The following is a 24,016-nucleotide window of genomic DNA, read 5'->3' as shown; positions in this document are numbered from 1 at the left end:
AAGGCAAACCCTCCCTGTGACATGTCCTGTGTGCCACCAGAAGTGGAGGCCAAGGCTGGAATCCCAGGGATGCCAGGGGAACAACACACACTCTTTCCAGTCTATTCGCTCTTACATTAGGGTGACTGTTGGCATCCTATTCCATAATATATAGTTATCCTGTTTTAACGTAAAATGACTGCTCCCTATCCTGCCCCCTCCATTCTAAAGCAGAACTGTTGCTCTGTGTTTATCCTCTGGCTTCTGGCTCACTCCCCTCCCCACTGATGCTCCACCTCTGGGGAAACCTCAAGCGAGGGCTTCAGGTTGTGGCTGAGAGAATCCTGTTTCCCCAAATATGAGATGAAGGAGTGGGACTTGTGACCAAATCCTAGAGGGTTCTATCTTTTATCCAATCTGGCCTTAAGACGACTGGCTTAGAATATGGTACGACAGGCAGAGGAGCATGCAGAACTGGCTGCTGGCAGTCTTTCTCCTTGTTCGAATTTCCATTCTGCACCGTCCGACCTATGCTCTCTCTGATGACGTGCAAATCAGTCATGGAAACAACTTTGGATAAAGCACCTCCTAAAACCCCAGCATATCTCACACAGGCAGCAGCAAAGACTTTGTCTACATTACAGGTCATATCTGGGGGCAAAAATGTTCTTCAGGGGGCTGTGTGTGTGAGTGTGCACACACGTGTGTGTGTGTGTGTGTGTGTGTCCAAATCTAGCATCTCTCCCCCAGGGCTGCTCCTTGGGTATTTCTATTCCTCTATCTGGACAGGCACTGATGTGAAAAAAATTTCTTCAGTTTAGATCCCCCTTTTCCTAAATGTGTAATGAGGATAAAAATGCATAGACTAAACAAATGGAGATTAGCCCGAATGATCTAGTACTTAGAGTTCTATGCAGGGAAAACTTTTTCTTTTTTGTTTTTAAAGACCAATCCTATTTAAAGCAACAGAACAGGAAAACATTTGGTGGGTGACGAGCTGATTGCAGACGTGCCCGAGTTGCATTTGAGGGTACAGATACGATGGTTTTCCTGCTAAATGGTTTGTGTGTGTGTGAAATTCATCCCATGAACTGGCTGTGGCTGACAGCGTTAGTCTGATGGATTTAGTTCATGATGTTAGGAGTGTCTAGTGTCCCAAATAAAGTCTTAAACAAATGCCCAACAAAATAGTACTTTTTACTTTCTATATGAAATGGTGTTTTGTTTTTGTCTGTCGAGGTAGTTTGTCCAGGCTCAGCTCTAGGAGAATTGGGGTTTGGGGCAAAATATACCACGTTTTCCTTACTGCCCAACCTCTCTCAACATGTCACATTTAATAGGTAAAATTAAGTTAGAATCAGGGCAGCCAGGAAGGAGCACTGAATTCACAGAATCCTAACACATGCTGCTCTAGAGAGCATGAAAAGTTAGCAGGATGCATGATGGCCCCAGGCCTTTTGGAGGGTGAAAGGGGCCTGTTGCTCCTGTGTCTCCCACACCAGCTGTCCCTAAAGTGGGTCCCAGTCATCTCTTCAGGCTCCTTGACGAACATGCTCCTGGGTGAGTTCTGGAAACCATCATCCAATTCCTCCTCTCACTTCCTCAAGGAGGTCCTCGATTTTCCTCGACTAGGTACCCCCTCTCTCCCTACAAGCTCCTAACCACCTCGTGAGACCCTTTATTGAACATTTCCCTAGTTGTAATCACTTGTTTTGTTCTGTCTTCCCCACCAGGGAGGAAATTATTGGAGATCCCCAAGGTTCACGTCATGTGTGAACAAAAAGGGTTAATCTGGCTGTGAAAACCGAGCAGAAAAGCAAATCCATATGTGGAGAGGGAACATAAAATGAAAGGTTTCTCTGTTTAAGATCCTGCTTTTTCCTCCCCCCTCCCTTCCTCCCCCCTCCATCAGCCAAGCTTCACTGATTGGAGGCTGGTTCCAGAAAAGCAGGATTGCCCATTCCCAGAGCCATGAAAGGAGTAGGTGCAGGCAGCCTGGAAGCCTGCCTTCAGGGTGGCTGGTTATGAAACCGCACTCCACCCCGATAGCTGACCCCATCCTTAACGGTCTGCATCCTGGAAATCTCCTCCTGATTAAAAACGAACTATTGCAGTTATAGTTTCCTCTGTTATCTGGCCTGGTGGGCCCACCGAGCCTATTCGTAATGTCTGCCTCTTACCACGTTATCACTTGGCATAATAGAGCAGACACCCTGAGGGCTCCGCTAGCAAGGCAGGGGATTATCGACCACTTTTTCTTTTTCTTTCTATCTGCCTTTTCCGTAATTTTACTCTCTTGTATTGTTAGGGCTTTCATCAAAAAGTAGGCAAAGAAGCGATAAGACTCCAATCAGTACATTTTTTTCAAGGGTTTGCAGCTCTTGGAAAGGCCTGACGTGAGGGACATTTGGATGGAAGAACTATGGGGCTTCTGTGAAATAATCCGCATGGCTGCGCTCCTCTCCCAGCTGGCGGTGGCAAGAGCCCTTGAAAGCAGGCAGCCTAGAAATATTCGCAGAATATCCTTTTTTATCTTTCTAAGGTGATGGGGATAGGATCACTTCGAAAAAAGAGGAGTTCCGAACAAGGCAAAAATTTCCAAATCCTAAATTGAGCGACGGATGGCTGGATGATTGGATCTGTGTCAAGGCCCATGGAAAATCTAGGAAGTTGTCAGTCCCCACCCAGGACTCTGACTCCTTCGTTTAACATTCTGTTGGCAGGGCGAAAATGATGCTGACTGAGGGAGAAGGGAAACCAGCCTCTTCAGCCGCCAGCTTCTTGCTGATAGCTGATGTTTACACGTGATTGTATCCAAAGCAGGTCCACAAATCTTATTTACGGACCAAAGTAGTAGGATTTTTAGGACTGAACTAATATTTTCCTTTGGCACCAGCTCCCTTTGAACTAGCCACAGACACTGTCCAGGCTAACGTGAATGGTGAATTGCACCAACGCAGACTGGCAAAACCAGCAGAGGGGGCACGACCATTCTCTCCTGTTTTTAAGAACTGCCCCATGTTTCTAGAAAAGTCAGCCCATTATTTGAGGGACTGGGTGCTTAATTCAAATAGTCAGTGGGAGGAGGGTCCTCCTGCCTCCCCCACCTCCAGACTTTTTATGGATCTTCTGAGAGCACTCAGGTTCCCAGAGTGTGGGCACTGTTTTCATTGACTATGAAAGGGATTTCCACAGGGCATGAGCTGACCTGGCATTTCTTGCCAAAATAAGTGCTTCCAGAGGCTCCAGTGCAATCTTTTTTTCTGGAAGTTGTCTTTTTCCTTTCTTGGATAGGCCCTGCAAGCTTTTGGGAAGATGTGGTAAAGCCACTAGCCTCACTATGAGCCAGAAGTTGTCCAAACCCCTTGGGAATCTTATCTAGAGGTTTCTCGAGTAGCTTGGGGGAAGTCAAGATGAAAGAAAATAAAAGTCCATGTAGGACTCTTTACTGCCCCCCCCTTCCTAAATGAGAACAGGCTGTTGGTGTCCCCCAGCCTAATATCTTCAGGTTACACTTGGAAATGAAAATCTAATTGGCTTCATGGTTCTTGGGTTTCAGCCTTTAACAGATTCCTTCTCAAGTATAAAACTGTAAGCTTGAGGCTGGCAATACTTATTTATTATACCTCCCCAGTTTTATAAGACTCCCTCAATTTTAGTGGTCTGATGTCTTAAGAATGTCTTCCTATAAGGATGTAATTTGGTTTGTCCACGTCTGTGTGTGTGTGTGTGTGTGTGTGTGTCTGAATTCTTAACTTGCAGTGTTACCCATCTTTCCAAGGATAACACACTTTTATGGGAGTTAATTTTGGAAAAGGGGGAGACTTAGCAAACCAAGTTGGAGAATTTCTAATCGAGCCTATCTGAATCTTAATATCTTAAAAGGCAATGTGCTGTGTATATGTAAAGCCCTGTTATTAAAAGTCCGAAGGCTTTGCTTATGCAAATGATTCCTGCTGGGAATCTCCCGCCTAAATTCTTAGGTTAACTTCCATGACAATAGAAGCATTGAGGGGCCGGCCCCGTGGCTTAGCGGTTAAGTGCGGGCGCTCAGCTAGGGGAGCCTGGGTTTGGATCCCGGGCGTGCACCGACACACCGCTTCTCCGGCTGTGCTGAGTCCGAGTCCCACACACAGCAACTAGAAGGATGTGCAACTATCACATACAACTATCTACTGGGGCTTTGGGGGGAAAAAAATAAAATAAAGAAGCACTGAGGCACACACCTCTCCTTCAGCCAACATTGGTGTCGTGATGGTAAAAACCCACTTGTGTTTTAGTGTAGTGCCTTTAGCAAGACATTTTCTTGGTTTAAAACAAGTAGACTCATAAATGACTTCCTTCTTCTCTCGTTTTTGCTATCATATGCTTTAAAAATCAACATTAAATACATTTTTTAGTTCAAATATTTCATCCTTTTCTTGATTCTTCCCCCTACATAATGAACTAGTTGTACCCACTTTATACAGTTGAATTTTGTGTTAAAATCTGACAGAAGAAAATCATAGATTCTTAGAAATGAAAACACCTTGAAGAGGATTTAGGCCAAGTTTTTCTAAGCCCAGTTTTATGAAACAGAAGTTAGCAGATGGTCATTCACTTTGCAAATAATTCACTTTCAAGGTCTCACCTTTGAAGCTCGTCTAACACAATTAAAATATAAAATCAGAACTATAGAAGCCAAGTTACTTTCCAGAAAATTATGCCTTGAGTAAATTTAGAATTATTCATTGAACCACATGCCCCAGGAAAGATGCCAAATCCCTGTATACCTCTGAGCCTGCCTGAATGCAGCTCCCTCTGATTGGACCAGTTCTGTCTCCTTTCAACTAATAAACTCCTATTTGTCCTTCAGGTACCCTTACCATGTGGTCTTAGAAAACCTGTATCTTGTACTTCTCATAGTACCAGCATGGTTCTAATTATTTAATCGCATACATAACTCTTCAAGGTCATTCTTTCCTGCTAGACTGTAAGTTCTATGGGGCCAGGGTCCCTGCATGTCTAGTGCATTGCTCTATCACCAGTGCCTGAAATAATGCCTTGCACATCGTAGCTCCTCAATAAACATTTGTTTGAATAGCTTCTTTTATAACACTTGTGTTTTTGCCTTCTATCAATGCTTCTTGGTGCATTAAAAGCTAACGCAGAATAGATATCCTACATCTGAGGCTGATGTCTCAGACGAGTTGGAAGAAAAAAGAACCACCTTGGTTTCCAAGATTCTAGCCTCCTTTTGGAGCCCCAACTCCTCTGGCCAACTCTTCTCTGCCCCCCTCAATGGCTCCCATGTCCCCTCCAAAGTTCTAGCACTGGCTTTCCTCTCCTTTTGGTTTTTTTTTGTGTGTGTGAGGAAGATCAGCCCTGTGCTAACATCTGCCAATCCTCCTCTTTTTTTTTTTTTTAAGCTGAGGAAGACTTGCCCTCGGCTAACATCCGTGCCCATCTTCCTCCACTTTATATGGGACGCCGCCACAGCATGCCTTGCTAAGCCGTGCATCAGTGCGCGCCCGGGATCCGACATGCCTTGCTAAGCCGTGCATCAGTGCGTGCCTGGGATCCGAACCGGCGAACCCCGGGTCGCTGCAGCAGAGCGCAGGCACTTAACCACTTGCGCCACCGGGCTGGCCCCCTCGTCTCTTGGTTTTCAGTATGCTCTTCTCTTATGCATGAAGCTGCTCAATTGACTTCAACTATTCCCTCCAGCTCTCAGCTTTATACCCCAGGGATGTTTTCAGCTTCTGGAATCTCTTCATGGATAGACTGATGGAACTGCCAACTTGCGTCCTTTGCCACCCAAACCCACTGATTCTCTTATGTTTATGGTATCCCTGTCTGTCCACCCACAGACCTGTGGTCTGAATCCCAGTCAACTGCTCAAGGCCAGCAGACTTGGAAAGAAAGCTCTTCTTACTGGGCACAACCAGCTTTTCCTCATTGTGGGGGCCCATTGCTAGTTTGTGTCATCGCTTCTATGGTGGACCCCAGAAGGTAGGAGATGTTCCCCCAATGGGAGAGCCAGTTTCTGAACCTTCTGGAAGGTGACTCAGTAGAGAGAGAAAATCAGACTTCCTTAGAGAAACTCAGAATGTAGCAACCGCAGGCTTCTCCATGAAATGGAATAGAGACAAGCACCGGGAAATTGTGAAAACTCAGGCCAATCCGTGAGAGTCATTAAGTTCTGCAGACTCTCCACGTGGCATTTCTGGTCTTGGCTCATTCCTTGGCTTCGGAATCTCCCTTTATCCACTCCTGCCCTTGAAATGATTTGCTGGCAGAGTGCTGGGGGAACACTGGTTATGCTGGAGTTGGAGGAGTTGAACCTGAGCCCTGGCTACTTTTTTCACTACCTGTGTGACCCCGGCGAGCAGTTTCCACTCTCTGAACCTCGATTTTTTTTTTTATCTTTAGAATGGATCATAATCCCTACCAGCTTCATGGGTTGTTGTGAGAATCAAATACGATAATGCATATACGATGTTTTCAAAACTGTAAAGTGCTGTAGAGATCAGGGCTTATCAAATATTAGATGTTTATGAATCCCATGTTTCTCCTTCATGAATTTTGTCCTCAATATACTATCTGTGCGATTATTTACTTATAATTTTTCTTTAAACAAATCACTTTTTAAAAAATTATTTCTTGAAAAAAATAACCTTTATCCCTAAATATACAAATAAAGAAGGTAACCATGAACAATACAATCAATATGAAACAACATCATTAAATTCTAGCTAATACTACTGCCTTTCAAAGGCTCTGAGCCTGAGGGCTGCTCTCCATCTGTTTAAAGTGAAGTTGGGCAAGAGTTGGAGGTGTTAAAGACATTTTAGCACCAGATGGAGACTTTCTCCTTGACATAATGAGAGGGATGAAGGAAGTGAAAAGGGAAAAATATTCTGCCTAATGTGGTTCAAAGTTGTTGATACATGTCTGTGTACCAACTAAATTCACCTGTGACAATCAAGTTCATGGCCCGTATCTCCGGAACCCTGTAAACATGTTAGGTATAGATGAGAAATGGTATAGAGGGAAGAGCTGTGTATTGACTATCCTACATTTAATTCACATTCATCATACGTGCTATGTCACCTTGGCATTTACTTAATCTCTCTGAATCTTAGTTTTCTCACCTGTAAAATGGGATTAGTGTAAAGATTAGGAAAAATCTATGTAGCACAATGCCTGGCACATGGCCTGTGCTTGATAAGAGCAGTTAATACACTTAATGTGAGAGCAAGGCTTCTATTTTAGTCCCTCATATCAAGGGCAGAACTGGTTGAAGTTTCTGGTGTTTTGGTTCTGAGGAGTATGGAACGAATAATAAAACTGAGGAGAGAATTTTGGGCCATGTCTCTACCAGCAAAGTAAAGAGGAGAATTAAAGTGATTAGCTGGACCATTCAGATTTTAAAAAGATGGGAAAAATATCAACCAATGAAGCAATTTCACCTAGCAAAACTCGGAATAGACTTATCCACTCTTTCAAAACAGTGTTTACGGTCAACATGGTGCCAAGGGCTTGGCTAAAATTATACAGCACTGAGAGGTGTTGATAGTAAGCATTTTTTAAAAAGGGAGTGCCAACTCTAAGGCTTCAGGATAAGAAGAAATATAATGGGTCCAGGGCCTTCTCAGAATTTCTTGTACTTCAAAGAGCATGTACTTGGCAATGATTCCCCCACTTTCCTGAGTTTGGTCAACGTGGCTGAGGAAAGGCAAAACTCTTAAAATCCACACAGATGGAACTTTTCCACTGGCCCTATTTTGGTATAAATATTCATCAAGGACTAGAAACTTAAAGTAGATATTGGTTTGAGCAATGAGTGGTTTGGATTCAATTTCAGCTGATTTTCAGTCGTCCTGCTGGCTTTTGTCTCTCAGGAGGGCCAACTCTCCTGAGATGTGGCTGCTGTTGTCCAGAGATCCGAGCCAACTGCCTCCCCAGACCACAGAAATCATTGGAGTTTGTTCTCAAGAGACTTTCAGACAGAAATAAGGGGCCTCAAGGTTCAGAGAAAGGTTTGAGTTATTTGTTTGAAGGAGGGGAACAAATCAAGTCTTGGCTCATCCACCATCCTAAAGTCAATCTTTTTGTAGACAAGCTTGAAGGAGGATAATAAAACTTGCGACTAGACGTCACATATTCAGGGTCTGGTTTGGAATGGTGCCTTTCTCATCCCTCTGACTTTCATTTCCTTTTCGTCTTAAGATCCTTCCTAAGTATTATCAAAGAGTCTCCCTCCCACTCCCCTGGTCCCTGCCTATCTTGCCAGTTCTCATCTTGGTCCATGAGTCAGAAGGTTTTAGATTAAGCAACATGTATGGGGCGCTGGGAGAGGTTAATGGTCTCACTAACTCTACCGCATGTCTGTCTTGTGTCCCCCGCCCTCATGTTCTCTCCCTTTCTATCCCCTCACGATTCTTTGTCTCTGTCAGGAAGGAGAACCAAGTTCCTCTTACTTCTTTTGATATCTTTCCTTCCCTCTCCCATATCCCGATTCCCTTCTATTTCCTTTTCTATCCATTAATATTATTGAGCCCTTACTATATGCCAGGCTTTCCGAGGGGACACCAAGGAGAATAAGGCATGGTCCCTGCCCTCAAGGGAGCTTACAAATGGAGACTATTATGGTATAGGAGTTAAGCAAGGACAGCGATTGCTCATGTTCCAGGGCCACTCAGAAACCTAAATGTGCACTCAGTGGGAGAGGAAATCCATGCTAGGAGTTCAGAGGAGAGGGAATTGACGGCCTCACAGATGAGAGCACCGAGGAATGGAGAGGATTTTGGCCCATGGAGAAGGCCATTCAGCATGTATGTGAGGAAGAAAAAGTATGTTCAAGGAACAAGTGACAGATCAGTTTGGGGGAAGCAGAATGTTGTAGTAAGAGAGGAGGCTGAACAGGGACCTACCATGTGCAAACTTGAACGCCAGACTAAAGTCAATGGAAAGATTCACAAGAGTCCTAGCGGCGGCTCCCTGGGACAAAGTAGTCCATCAACAGGATACCTCCATGGGGCTGCAGCCAGAACTCAGCCCTCAACCCTTTTGTCCCCACATCCTTGTGCTGCTTGGATATATAACACTTTCCCATTATTTATCAAATATTGTCTTTTTTATTTTCTAACAGTACTTCAAGGTAAAATTTACATATAGTAAAAATTCACACAGCTTAAGTATTCACTTGATTACTTTATATGTCTATCCCCTGTGACCACCATCCAGATAAAGATACAGAACACTTCCTGTGCCCCAGAAGTTTCCCTCATGCCCCTTTCTAGTCAATAATAACCGCATCGTATAATAGTAGCTACTATTCTTCTATCATTGTAGATTGGTTTTGCCTGTTTTTGAATATCACATAAATGGAACTATATAGTATGTAGTCTTTTGTGCCTGTCTTCTTCTGTCCAACATATTTAAGATTACCCATGTCATTGCATATATTAGTAGACTTTTTTTTTTTTACTACTAAGTAGTTTTCTATTGTATAAATATAAAATGATTTGTTTTATCCATTCTACTATGCATGGATGGAGGTTTGAATTATTTCCAGTGTTTGGCTATTGTGTGCTCCTTTCTTTTGGATATATACCTAGAGGTGAAACTGCTAGGTCATATGGTAGGCATACATTTAACTTTATTAGAAGCTACAAAACAGTATTCCAAAGTGATTGTATCATTTTACATTCTCCTTGCAATGTATGTTAGTTTCCATTGCTCCACATCCTCGCCAACACTTGCTATTGTCAATATTTAACTTTACCATTTTTCTGGGTGTATAATGCTCTCTCACTGTGCTTTTAATTTGTATTTCTCTGATGAGTAATGATGTTGAGCACCTTTTCCTACACTTATTAGCCATTTAGACATCTTCTTTTGTGACATGTCTGTTCAAGTCTTCACCTATTTTTTAAAAAATTAGATTGCTTTTTGAAAATTATTGATTTGTAGGAGTCATTTACATATTTTGGATTATAATCCTTTGTTAGATGTATGTACCGTGAATATTTTCTCTCTGTGGATTGCCTTTCACTTTCTTAGTGGTATCTTTTAATGAAAGAAATTTAATTTTGATGACCATCTTTCATATTTATCTATTGAGCATTCCTTCCAGATGGAAAAATCACAAGGATATAGAATTTATTCTTATTGTTCTAGCATTCCATATAGTAATAAGCTATGACAACTTTGCAAATAATTTTTAAAGTCTTCTTAAAAAGATATTACCTCTATTTACCAAGGTTTTCTTCTTTTCATCCATCATCTTCTCTGATTTCATATTATACTCCCCCTGTTTTTATAAATCAGGTACTTTGCATGTGCAATAGTGCTGATTTTTCATGAATGTTTATGACATGGGTTTGGAGTTCTCTTAGTGTTTTAAAATTTCCTATTCCCATCTCTCTTGACATGTTTTTCCACTTTAAAAACTCTCTTCCAAGAAACAGGATAGTTTGGCGGCACAGAAGTGGCCTTTCCAACTGGGTGAGGACGGAAGGAGAGGGAAACATCCTGCCCAGATGGAGGAGGTGGCACCAGTCACAAAACTGAGGCCAAAACAAAAACTGGGGGCTGTCTGTTGGCCATCTCACTGAGCTAAAAGCGGACACTAGGTCTCCCAGAAGGTAGGAAATAACCCAAGAAATAGATGCTCTGACCTTAATCCTGATCGATACGTAGGACTTGGTCAGTGAACCAGAACTGGAACATTAGAAAAAAGTGGCCATGGCATCCTTGAACTGAAGAACTAAGGAAACAGAGAGCATCAATGGGAAGAAATTGCAGAGAGAGGATTTCAGCTCAAAATAAAGAGCTGTCTAATAAATAGAGGGGTTCAAAACAACAGCTCTCTTTAGGAGGTGTAAGTGCTCATAAATGGTCTTCTTATGGCATCTGGCTGTCCAGTTTATCTCACAGGTAAGGTTTTGGATGGGGTACTTGGACAAAACAGAGTTTTTAAGTCTTTCTGAACCTGAAATGCTATGATACCCCAAATTCGTACCCCAGTTCTTCTACTAACTAGCTCTGTGACCTTGAGCAAGTCACCTAACCTGCTGGATCTGTTTCCCTGTCAAACAAGGAAGTTGGCCTAGAGAATCTCTAAGGTCTGTTCCACCTCTTAAAAATTAATTCTAAATGCTGAAATATATAGTACAAGCATTTTTCAAGTAAATATATGATGATTTCCCTTGTGATGGTCCCAGACCTGGGCCAGGTCCAAGGAAAGGTACAGAGGCAGGAGAAAACAGCCATTCTAGTTAGCGTGAATCTTACTATAGATGTGTTCTCCCTATGGCCTGTTTGGGCCTGTCGACTGTGTAGGAGGACAGACTCGAGGAAACACAGCTTTTCCATCAAACCTCGCCTCTTCTTCAGGTCCTGGCAAACACAGAGATGATCCCTATAATTTCATTTTCCAGATAACTGGCAGGGAATCATCCAGGCTATTTTTTCCCTCTGTTTAACATACCATATGCAACCGACAAAAATCAAGAACAATCATCCCAGTGACATTTCGATATCCAAACTGTGTGTTTTTCCTTTCGATGCATCACCTGCTCTAAAACATGGCAAGAAGGAACCCACATTTTCAGACCAAGTCAGAAATCTGAAGAACTGTGCAAAAGGAATTGTTTTGACGCGACATTTTGAATCTTGTTAATCAAGTTCCCATATTTCAAAAGGCTAATTTTCTTCCTCACAGTTCCTCGAGAAATGCTACTTGGGGTTTCTTTTCCTCTAATTATCAATTAAATGGCTTCAGAGTTTAAAGGAGAATGAAACTCAGGGCACACACGCATATCCTGTGGTGCTCTGAACTGTTTCCATGTTCTGCTCACACGTGCAGTGTGCTGAATCTCCCAGAGTGTCTGTGCATTCCTTCCTTTCCATATATATTGCATATCCTCAGTTATCTTTTTTTCTTCTGTCACAACATGAATCTCCAACTTCCTGCAAAAATCCAAACTCAGTGGGGGTGTGTTTGCTGGAACTCCATTGCTGGGGTTAGGAGAGCCTCAAGCCACGGCCATAAGAAGTTTTCTGCAGGCCACCTTGGCAACCCCTGCTATCCTGTCACCCTCAAGGGTTTCGGTTGAGAGGCAAGAACAAGTTCTCAGAGGAGAAAATAATAGACGTGCCTCGTGGATGGATACAGATATAGGAATGTATTTCTCCACAGTTCTAAGTGGATGGTATTCCTCAAATTAGAAGTCAAATAGGATGGAGAATATGCGTGTCAGACTTGGAAGGCATAAACTGGTCTGTGACCTGATCCTAATAGCTCATTTATCTTTGTCTTTCAACACTCAGCTCGAATGTCGCCTCCAGGGTAAGCTTTCCCTAACCTCCCCAGGTAAGGTTAAGTACTTCCTCTTCTGAGCGCCCTCAGTCCCACCTTCTACCTCTGATCAAGGTCTTGAGGCACTGCTGTGATTCTCTGATGGCCGGACTGACTGATCCTTTTCTGAAACCGTCAGCCTTTGGCATTCCTTTCCTTTTACTTTTCCACTTCCCAGCTCAGTCCCTGGCATGTAATAATTGCATAATATATGTTTGCACAGAATGAATTCCTAAAGTTGGCCAAATCAGAGCTGGGTAATAAATTTCATCAAAATAATGTTTTTATTCTTTTTACCATTTCATTCTCATGAGCTCTTTTAATAGTGATGATAACTCACGTTTAACGCACATTTGTTATTTGTCAAGTACCGTGCTAAGAACTTAACAGATTATTCTTGTGAGGACAATAACTTTTAGGCCCATTTTATTGATGAAGAAACTGAGGCTCAGTGGTAATGTGACTTGTCCACATAGGGTAATAGGGAATAAGTGGCAGAGCTGGGATTTGAACCCTGTTGTCTGCGCCAAGAACCTCAAACCTCAATCCACTATAGTTGTGCGTGTGTGTGTGTTCATATATGCATATATGTGTAGGTGTGTGTAGGATACTGTTAAAGCTTTATTTCGATGGAGGTCTTAATATATTTGGGCTCTTTTAGCTGTCTGACATGAAAGTATCCCTTCTCAGAACAGTGTTTCAAACGCATAAAATAAAATGTGTAAGATTATAAAGGAAACCAATATTACCAAAATAGTACCAATATATAAAAACAAATCTGTGATTTAGTAACATACATGCATTTATTAAGTTAATTAACAAGATCTAGCAGTGGATTTAATTACTGTTATTTTGGAACAGGGATGAGTCTAAGCGATACGCTAGGCATCTATTGCAGCTGTGATAGGATATGAAAATATCAGATTTCCATTGGTATCCAGGGCAAAGGGCCTACATCCAGCTATCTTTTTCTAACATAAAGGTGGTATACAATAGCTTTATTTAATTAAAAACAAAAGGCAGAGGGGCTGCTAAACTGCCAGAGCTTTTGCCTTCATTCATAATTGAAGGGAATGCTAAATTTCATTTAGAGGCTGGGTATATGAGGATGCAATATTTTTCTTCATTTACATTCCTTGATACCTTCAATTCTATCCACAGATCCTGGTTAAAAACCTCTCCTCTATCTACTAACAAGATTAAATAAAATCTCCCTCTCAGACTTCCTCTAAAAGAAGAAGCCCCATATGCTGACCACTCCCCCCATGAGAGACGAATCCCCCTAACAAGGATACCAGTGGCCACAGGGTCAGGGCTGGGGTGGGGAGCGCTGGCGTGCCTCAGTGGCTGGGTGGCTCTCCTCCAGGATGACGGCAGAGACGGGCTCCACTTTCCCTCCACCTCTTCCAGCCAATGGATTCCAGGTCAGTCACCTTGGTGGTCAGCCTCATGAATCAGTACCTGGAAATGCCACTTAGTCATACAGCCCAAATAGATGCTGTCTTCTTAAGGCAGGTTTCTTATGGAGGTGTTAGTCAGCCAAGAGCTCTTTCCCCATGCTCCTGCCCTTTGGTGCTCCTGACACAAACACCACGAAGGACAGAGCTGGGGTGTCGAGCTGCCTCTGAGGACACAGGCTGAGCACAGAAAACTCGTCTACCATCCACGTCTGGAAGGAGGCTGCCTTGCCTCAGACCTCTCTTCACTCAGTGCCCTATTTAAAATGCAGCAACTGGGAGAAGAGTTATACTCATTCCGCTGATACTGTAGAGATGACTGGGGTTGGGATGTGGCTCAGATGTGTACAGTGCCGGGAAATCTGAGAGTGGGGAGCAAAGGAAGAGAAAGAGGGGTGTGTGTGTGTGGTGGAGGAGGTTAAGGAACACACAGAATCATTGAACATTGAATTATTTGGCCTTTCTCCCACCTTTATGAGAAATGATTTCCACCAGACTCAAGTTTACATGGCAGGGACCAACTTTCTCATTCATTGTCTTGTATTCTGTGCTCAGCACAATGCCTGGCCCATAACAGATGCTAAATAAATATTTGCTAAATTAAGAAATGAATGGCTATTACCCTGTCTCATAAGCAAGACATCTGAGGCTCAGGATGTCCCTGTGTAAGGTCCCTGTGTAACGTCACATCGCTGGGGCCAACGACTGTCTTGGGCAAGGGGCGGGCTGCTTTTTAGAAGTGTAGCAACCAGACATCCAAGGCAAATTGTTGCCATTGTCATGATTTTGCATACGATGCGGCCTGAGTATATTTATGGCTAGGTCTATGTTTAGCTACAAAGAGAAGGTCCTGCAATATGATATCTTAGAAGCCACGTGTGACGTAGGTAAGCTGAACTTGGTCTTCCACGTTCCAGCACTTAACTACCTATGGGATTTCTGCTCTGTGCTGATGAGAGGGGATAACAATAACAGCAAAAGGAAACATTTTTTGAGCACTTACAATGCACCCAGGCACTTTATGTGCTTTATCTCCTTAACTATTCTTTAAATGTAAAACTACTGTTAATTCTCTTTCTCATATGAGGAACCAGAGTTCCAGAGAGGATAAACAACTTGGCGAATGTTGCAGACCTAGCAAATAATAGAACTACGAGTCACATCTAGATCTCCACGCTTACAAAGGTTGTGCGTTTAACTGCTCCTCAAAATGGCCTCCAAACCTTGTGGCCAAAGCTAAGTTCATAGCCAAAATATGCACTTGACCTTCTGAAGCTTGAGGGTAGGAAGTTGACATGAAATCAGAGTACTCTGGGCATAGAAGTGACAGAATGTAGAAGATACCCTTTTCTCCTTCATCCAGAAAAGATGCTGTGAGTCAATGCCCCTCTCAGTGATGTCACATGCAAGTTTTGGATACGCCATTTCTCCCCCATGTCCCAACTACAACATGAAGGGACTGACCAAGCAGATCACTAGATTCTGCTCAGCTCTTTTACACAAGGATTCATTCGCATTTTTCTCCAAGAATTAATTTTACAAAGGATCCAATGTTTTAAAACAAGAGAAGAAAAAAGAAAAAACAATCCATAAATCATGTGGATTTGAAACAGCCGCCATGGGCTGCATCCTGGCGCTCCTTTGTCCTTCAGAAGAGTGACTTGCCAAATGGAGCCTCTGATTTCTTCACCCTCAGCAATCTTATTTCCTTTTAAAGCATGTCCTGGTGGGGGCTCGGGCCATGTTTTGCTTGGTCTTGATTCACGTGTTATTGGGTAGACCATGAGTCAGGCTGACCAGGCATGTAGAGATACACATTCCAGAGGCCAAGCTTATCCCCAGGCTAGAATTTCCTTGAAGCTCTGAGGCTGGGACCTCTAGGATTTGTTTTTTCTTTTTTTTTTTTGGTCACGTGTCACTGCTTCTTCAGTAATTTTATGATAATATTGTATGACTCCTTAGATTGTCTCTCTACCAGCCTCTTTCCCTAGAGAGTTCTATCAGTCTTCTAGAAAATTGGGAACCAGGAGAAGTCTAGAAAGCCCTTGTTCTATACCTAGGAAATGGCTTTGACTTGGTGTGGGTCACAGTATACACTTGGTAGTGACCAAGAGAAATCAGAGAGGTCCAGATGCCTGGTAACATTTGGTAAATGCTGGGCAATTCCTGAATCAGACTATCAATGTGTAGGAAGACCTTCATCTCTGTGTGAAGCTCGTAGTAATAATCATAGTCTCTCTCCCCTAGGCTTCTGCTTCTGATGAAAGCCTTCTTGTTTCTTCTCGTAGTGGAAAGAGCTTAAGTTTTGGAATCAGAGAAGACTGGGTTTGAGTTCTTAACCTGCCATCATATGATCTTAGGCAGGTCATTTAAACTCTTAGTCTTAATTTACTCATGTGTAAAAGGACATTAATATTTTTGTGTGATAGTCTTGAAGGCTAAATGAGATAAGATGTGAGAAAATGTCAAGCACTCTGTGTGCACTCAAGAGATGCCTTTCCTTCCTCTCTCTTGGCTTTTCCCAAACTTGTCTGTCCTAACAGAGAACAGATGAGTCTTCCTGCAGAGTCCTTAGGAGGCAAGAGACCAAACACGTCTCTTCTCAGAAAAAATGTAAAAGGGTTTGCTTCTCATAGAAAAGAGCAGACAATGAGCCAAAGAGTTGATTTCGGAGTAATTGTATTATTGTTTCTGTTTTTGTGAAAACACAATTGAATTTCCACATCACATATTTAGGCTTAGATAGCAAATATAAGTTTCAGCCACTAAAGGAGTCTTGATGCACATGTGAGACCCAACTTCTTGTTTAACTCTTTCTATAAAAAAGCTTTATAGAAAGCATTTCTAGAGCTTCTGCAGATCTATGCCATTGACATGTGCAAAACTCCAAGAATGGGTTCAGGACACCCTGAATGTTCCATGTGAAGTTACAGGAATGCCATGATCTCAAGGGACTCCTGTAGAAGTGGCTGGTGGCCCTGCACCTGGTGAGACCATGGCAGCTGCCAGCCAAATCCTCTTCCTGTTAGCAAATGAAAGGGGTGGGGGGGACATTTCCAAGTGAACACACTTAAAGAGCAACAGCTGTCTCTTCCTTCTGGATGTCCTGAAAAGCTGTTCCACAATTCTGCTTTCAGTGGAACGAATTTTTAGGCCTATTTTTCCATAATCACTTGTTATGTGGGAGACAGACTGGTGTACAGGAAAGGTCGGTGGAATGGTTCTCATCCAGTGCCTGCCACTTCCACGAGAAGCGACCTGTCCAAAGTCACCCAGTGAGTAAATGCCTGCAGTTATTACAATGACTGAACCCCTTGCCAGAAAACTTTTCTTATAATAAATACTTAATTGATGTAGGACGAACACTGGGGAGATAAGAACTCCCAAGGTCTTACCTATCGTGACAGATTTCCACTTAATTATATACATACTATTTTGGATGTGCAAGTTGAAAAGAAAGAATGATTCTTCCTCCCAAAGTCATATCAAATACCTCTTCTGCAGCCCAGGTGACTCCACTGGGTTGCAGGAGGAACTATCCCCTCACTTCTCTGCTCCTTACCTTATCCTCACCGGAAGTGGCTAGAACAGCGGTGGGAAAGAGACACACACATGGGACTGTGTAGCTGTCCCTCCTTTCTGGTCCTCAGCCTTTGCTGAATTCAGCCTATTCTTTTGCTTCCTTGTCACCTTTGATCAGTTAATGAATGTGGAGAGGAAATCAAACTACAGGATCTCCTGAGGGAATACCAAAGTCACTTTTCCCCTGTCCTACTTGTAGAACTGTTGGTAAGCCCTGGGCTAGGAGATGGTCTTGGAGCTGAGATGGCTTAGATTAAAGCCTAGAGATGATCTGTGATTAAGCCTTCCCCTGCCTCCCACCACCACAGGTGGCAGACGCACTGGTGGAAGTCAATCGTCAGCCCCCAACCCCAGATGTTCAGACACGTCTGCGCAATATGACAAGCATCTGCAATTTACAAATAATGGCTTCAGCATCTGTTTTTGGAGATCCTTTAGAAGGACTTGGATAATTCCTTCTTTTTCTCTTCTATTTTTTTTAAATAAGGCTCTCTTTTGGGCCAAGTTGCTTATATACCTATGGGCATGTCTCCAAAGCCTTGGCTATTAAAGTCTCTAAGTGACAGCTTAATATATTTTTAAGATTGAGGGAGCCAACGACAATTCTCGAGGAGCCGTGTTTACGTTGGATCGGCTCACCCAGGCGACGTGCCAGCAGTTTTGCACACTGCAGGAACTGGAGGTGAAAGCAGGAAGGGCTGAGTACAGAGGGGAGGAGGAAGCTTTAGGACAGGAAAGCCAAGAGGGATGTGATGTGGAGAAGGCTGGAGGGAGACGCCCAGCTGAACCTGGCAACACACTTAGAACCATCACTTAATGCTCTTTCAACATTGTGTTGAGGGGTGAAAAATAGAACCCTTTGGAGCCAGTCCATTGACACACGCATAGTCAACAGTGAACGTGCTTAGATCTCTTTGTTCTAGTTCTTCCTAAATTCCTGCAAATGGCTCCTAGCGGGTCAAGGGACCTGAATTCTTGCAGAGCCTAATGGGCTTCAGCACACCTTCTTGACAATCTCAGATAAGGAGCTTGACCCCTCTGGGACTCAGTTTCCTTATCTAAAAAGTGAAAAGATCTCTATGTCCCCTTCCACACCTAAAATCCTATGACTCCAGAGTGAAATGCTCAACAACTGGTAATCTCTGTTCTGTGTAAGCCGACTTTGTATCTGTTGTGCTGGAATGAAGACAAGATCATTGGTCATTGTCCTAGATTATTAAGGCTGAGCAACTGCCTTTGGTTCAGCTGAATGAAAATTAGTTGCTCTTCAGATGGGACAGTCATAAAGAAGAGTGTGTCCTTCATTCACCAAGACTCCTTTCAGCATTCACACAACCATTGAAATATACCACTGCCAGTGACAATAACAATGGCTAACACTATTTGAGAACTCATCTGCTGAGCCCTTTATATACATGATCTCATTTAATGATCACAGATGCCTTGGGAGGTAGATGCTCCTACTATCTCCCTAATTTTCCAATAAGGACACACAGTCAGAAGTTAATTAGCTTGCCCAAAAGCACACAACTAGTAAGTGGTGGAGCTGAAATTTGAACCCAGATCTGGTTACAAAAATACTAGTAACTAGTATTCTTAAATACACTTAAGAAACAATAGAAGAGCAAATCCACATTAGTGGTTGACTCCACTATGAGAAATGGAGCAATTGACTTAGCACAGATGAGAGGAGGGAGGGAACTGTTCCTAAGCTCTGCCACTAACTATGTATGTGACCCATGGTGAGTCCCTCCATCTATCTGGGATTGGTTAGATGATCTAGAAGGCTACTCCAGTTTTGGGATTTTGTGTTCTCTCTTGAAGACATTTTTATGACTTTCCAGCTGCTGGGGATTCCCTGTACCTCCTCCCCTTGGGGGCATGGCAGTGGAGACAGCTTGTTTGCCGTTTTAAACCATTTCTCATTTTGTAAATAGGTCCCTTGTAGCTCTAAGAGTCTATGAAACTGTTTCAAAATGCCTAAGTGTGATTATGCATCCTGAAGCCAAATGTTATAAAAGCCCCCAGTGTTGCAGATTTAAAAAGTAAATATGCAGTAAAAGCTTTTCAGCATGCTGTTGATATGTCACAGTGTTTAATCACTGCTGTGACGTTCAGCACGTAGAACTTCTCCTCCACTCCCTCCCCTTCCCTCAACATTTCGAGCCGAAGACACTGGTTAATCTACAAAGCGGTGATCTTCCTCCTGATTGTCACAGTCCCAAGAGGTAAAAAATATCCGCCCTTTCATCTCTACCCACCACATTCTTTCTCTAAGCCTGTAATTGGATCTAAATGGAAAATAAACCCTTTGCAGGCCAAGGAAGTTGGCACTAGAGGGTGACAAGAAGGAGAACATGTTCAGCCTCTAATCCAGATAATCACACTCTCCTACGCACAGGAAAATAAAAACAAGGCTTCCTCCAAGTGGTGGCCTCGGCTCACTGTGAGGAGGGCAGTTTCCATGTACCCCATCTCACTTCACACATTAACCATCAACCACCTTGTAGCAAACTACCCAAATCATCTGACTTTCCAGAGGACAGGGGGACTTTGCCCCTTCAGCTCTGAACTCTTACCTCGGCTGAATTTGTGGAGACAGTTCAGACACACAAATATCCGGGTGCGACAACAAGTGAAAAAACTATAATGCACAAAATGTACTGTCTGCAAACACTATGGTCTTAGCTGGACGGATATTCAGCGGTTCACTCATAGTTTATTGAGTCCTGCTGTGTGTGGCATGCTGCGTTGGAACAGAGATGAGCAGGAAAGGTTTGCCCTCAAGGAGGTTAGAAAGATGCGTAGACAAATAAGAGCAGTGCATGCCTGACTCACTACTAGGTAGAAATTAATAGGTATCTTACCAAGGTCTAAAGTGTTATGAGAATTCCATAGAAGGAGAGATGACTTGATTCTGCAAATAGTCTGGCAAATGCAATGGGGGCATGGTACATTCCAGAGAGATGCCCTGATAAAGTGTACACATTCAGAAGGGTCCACTGGGCTGTGTGTGGGAGGATGCGGCAGGGCTGCCATGCAATTGCGCAGCTATAAATCAGGTCCATGAATGCTGAGCCTCTAAGTGGCTGGCTTGCCTTTTTATTTTGCTTCTGACATAGTTTTTTTTTTTTTTTTTGCCTTTCATTCTACCCTACAGGTGATGGCAGATGTCTAAGGAGGACTTTGCCCTGCAAAGGCCAAATTTCCTGAAATCAGAGTTTAAAAATGACTGCTTTGGGAGATTAACCCACAGTGTACCATGGCTGTTACTGCTGCTGTGAGGCAGGCGAAGCCTATCATCCCCACATCTGAGACAAGGAAACTGAGGCTCAGAAAAGTGTCTTGGTCAGTATGGAGCAGATATAAAGTGACAAGGCCAGGGTTTCAATGCCTAAGGCTTTCCTTAGGCTTCGCTGCCTGCTGGAATCAACTCTCTGTGACCCTGGGCCTCAGTTTCTTCATTGGCTGTCTCTCTGCTCCCTTCCAGCCCACATGTCCTCTAAGCCTCTGGCCTGTGCCCTCTCCCAACTGCATTCAGGTAAGTAACCGGCGGGTATTGGAGCTACAGGCACAGCTGCAGGCCCTGCCTGCGGGTAATTCACCCGTGACCTTCTGGGCTGCCTGCCAGCCCTTCTTGAAAGGGAAACGTGCAGACCCTGGGGACAGAAATTAGTTCCTGTGTGTTGGAACTGCTGCCATTGCCAACATCACCAACTAAAGAAACTGTGTGTGTGTGTGTGAAAAACACAAAATAGGAGGATGACAGCAAAAGGGGAGATTCCTTGTCAGTAAATATTACACGCCGCCCCCCCACCCCAACCTTCATTTCAAAGGAGGGAGAAGAGAGAGGGAAAGGTAGAATGTTTTTCCCCTATAGACCACAGGATTACCATTCAAAAAAAAGTTTTACCGTCTTTAAATTTTAATTAGCATCACCAAAGAAGTAATATCCTTTGCAAATACTTTACACAATGGCTTTTAAGAGTAAATTCTGGGGTGTGTGCCTGTTAGCTCAAACTTGTATTCCCAACTCTTCTGTTTCCTGTGAAGTCTTGGAATTTAATGAGTGTCCTTTTCCTTACTTCTAGGTAAGTTTCCGAGAACACACGGGAGAGGGAAAGGGGGAAAAGAAAGAATCTAAGTTCAGACAGATGTCAGCTCACCTTCTGAACTCCTGGGTTGAGGTCCTTGGCTACCTTTGCCATCTTCTTCTGGGGCGGAGAAACAGCGCCTGGCTTCTCAGGCAGAGGCGCAAGGGCGCGCAGCGGGGACAGCGCTGGCTGAATGGCTAGGTTCGCGGGCCCAGGGGGAGCTCTGCGCGCAGCCGGGCGCAGCGGGGCCCTTTAATTGGAGAGTGGGACTCCCTCTAAAACCTCGCCAGCCAATCCGGGCAGGCGATCGCACTTGGCCAGCCAATCCCAGCGCGCGGCTCCCCCCTCCCCTTGGGTGGCCCCGGCCGGGCTGGGAGGCTGCAGCGGTGCGAGCCTGCCCTGACGTCAGTGCGGCCGCGGCCCCTGCCTGCCCGGGCCCGCGGCTCGCATCTGTCCCTCGAGCGAGCGGCAGGAATCCGTCCCCACGCCCTTTTCCTTTAAAGGACAACGGGCAGAGGGTGGGGCGGGCCGCTGGGCCCCGCGATCCATTCAGGTCAAAAGGGAGAGTGATCAAACATGAAAGCCGAGGTATTTTTAGTGAGCTGGCTCCAAAAATAAATGCTGAGCTGTGTTCCCCTTCCCACCCTTTTTGCCTTGGCGTAGGGGGGTCGAGGAGAGGGAGGAGGCAAGTGGTATGCAGCAGCATTGATTCAGCCCGTGAACTTTTCCCAAACCTGGGCAAGTTCTCCAATCACTAGAGAGGAGGTGCGATTCCAGTGAGTTATGCTTTTTTTTTTTTTTTTTAGTTAGTGTTTGTAAAGTATTATTCTGTCTTTCATAACTTGCCTTAGGGTAAATCCTCCCTATTATAAATGGCAAGATGTACATCTTTATTCCTATAGTCATATTTTCTCATTATATTCTCATAATTATCTCAGGTATTATTATGATTACCATGATGATGATGATGATGATGATCACTCCCATTTGATAGATGAGGAAATAGGATCTGAGAGGGTAACTGGTCCAAAGTCAAATTCTCCAACAAGGCTTTAACTTGAGAGATTGAGAGTGAGAGCTCACCTGGGGCGAAGGGGCACAGGATTACAAGCCATATGCCTGGAAATGCGTATTTTTTAGAAAAATTGGGTCATGCAGGTCTGGACAGGCAAGATTCCATCTGTGGATTTCTCACTTCCTCGGGATGAAGTGTCTTGCAACATCTAACGTTAACAACTCCTATAAGACACAATTGGCCCACTTTTCCCTCACTCTGCCATGTTGTCTGCCTATAAATCCACATCTCTCTATTGAACCACTTCCACAGAACTGGGTTCCCAGAGGAATTTTCCTTGCCAGACAGAGGACTGAACATGAGCCCTTTTTCACCCTGGGGAGAATACTGCTCTGTCTGTCATGAAGTTTTCATCCTGTAACCCACGTTGGCAGCGCCCCCCTGCCAGAATCCAGGGCTCAAGTGGAATAAAATAAAACTGGACTGCAGGCAGACTGAAGGGAGGTCTCTGAGTACATTATGTGGGACTGATTTGGGGGGCCGAGGGAGCTGCAGGTCACATTCTAGGGCTTTCTCTCTTATGGGAGGCACTTTCCTTCTTAAAGCCTCCTCCAACTTGGTTCTTAACACACCATCATCTCCAGCACTCCCAAATCTTGACCAACAATCCCCAATTGTGATTCCTTTTTCGCATTCCTAGAAAGGGCTTTCTGTTTGATATTTCCCTTTTCCAAGATGAGGGATGGCCTTTTCTTCTTTCATGGCTTTCTGCTCTAATTGATGTTTGTCTTGCTTGCCCCACCTACAGTCACAACACCTAGCATGTGACAGACCTCAGAACACCTTTGTGGAATGAGTGCAGGTGGGGTTCTGGCTTTTAATCAGCAGTCACCAGGCAAGACAGGACTGGGAGAGATGGCGCAATGCTACACCTGATCTGGTTTGTCCAAACTTCCAAGGTGGGCCACATGTTAAACCAGTGTGTGGATAAACTGGAGGCCAACGGGAGCCTGGCCTGGGCAGGTTTCCACGTGAATAGCCTTTTCAGTAGCAAATCTGAGGAACAATAGTACTGAACTGGCACGTCATGCCAGAAGCCTTTATATTTCCGCGCTGTGGGAACAGAAGCCAGGAGGATAACAAAGACAAGCTTTATCCCTCGCAAACTAGGCAGAAGCCTTCCCAGTGAAGTCATTTCCCATTCCCTTCCGAGCCACCTTCCTTGCCCCGTCTTGAGAAATCATTGTTCCGTGAAATGATTCTAATTTTATTAACTTTCACACTGTTTAGCTCCAAACACAAGACCCTCTCCCCCCTCCTTATTTTTACCCTTGGCCCCAGTTTCAATTAAGAAGGCAGATATTGTGGCTGTTGCTCAGAATGTGAGAATCAGGAGCTACTGCTTGGGGGGTGGCCCAGTCTCTCCTTTCTGGAAAAGAACCTGTTGTAGGCGGAAAGGTGATACCTGCTCCTTGCTCAAGCTTGCCCTCTCCCCGGCTGAGGAGGCTGACTCGGACTCTTTATACTCTCCAGCCGAATGTTC

General features: G+C 44.0%; 1 protein-coding gene across 1 annotated transcript in view; it reads right to left on the bottom strand.

Annotated features, from left to right (window-relative positions):
* Positions 1 to 21,668, bottom strand: part of LMCD1 (LIM and cysteine rich domains 1) — a 59,315-nt gene extending 37,647 nt beyond the window's left edge. The window contains exon 1 of the mRNA XM_004442204.3: positions 21,531 to 21,668. Within this exon, the coding sequence (XP_004442261.1) occupies positions 21,531 to 21,572 (42 nt within the window). The 5' untranslated portion in view covers positions 21,573 to 21,668. The remainder of the gene's footprint in view (positions 1 to 21,530) is intronic.
* Between the last annotated feature and the right edge of the window lie 2,348 nt (positions 21,669 to 24,016).

The sequence above is a fragment of the Ceratotherium simum genome, chromosome 5 (genome assembly GCF_057802395.1).
Source record: "Ceratotherium simum simum isolate JZ-2026a chromosome 5, ASM5780239v1, whole genome shotgun sequence".
NCBI lineage: Eukaryota > Metazoa > Chordata > Mammalia > Perissodactyla > Rhinocerotidae > Ceratotherium > Ceratotherium simum.
Note: the sequence above shows the minus strand (reverse complement) of the source record. Positions and strands in the feature narration are given on the sequence as shown.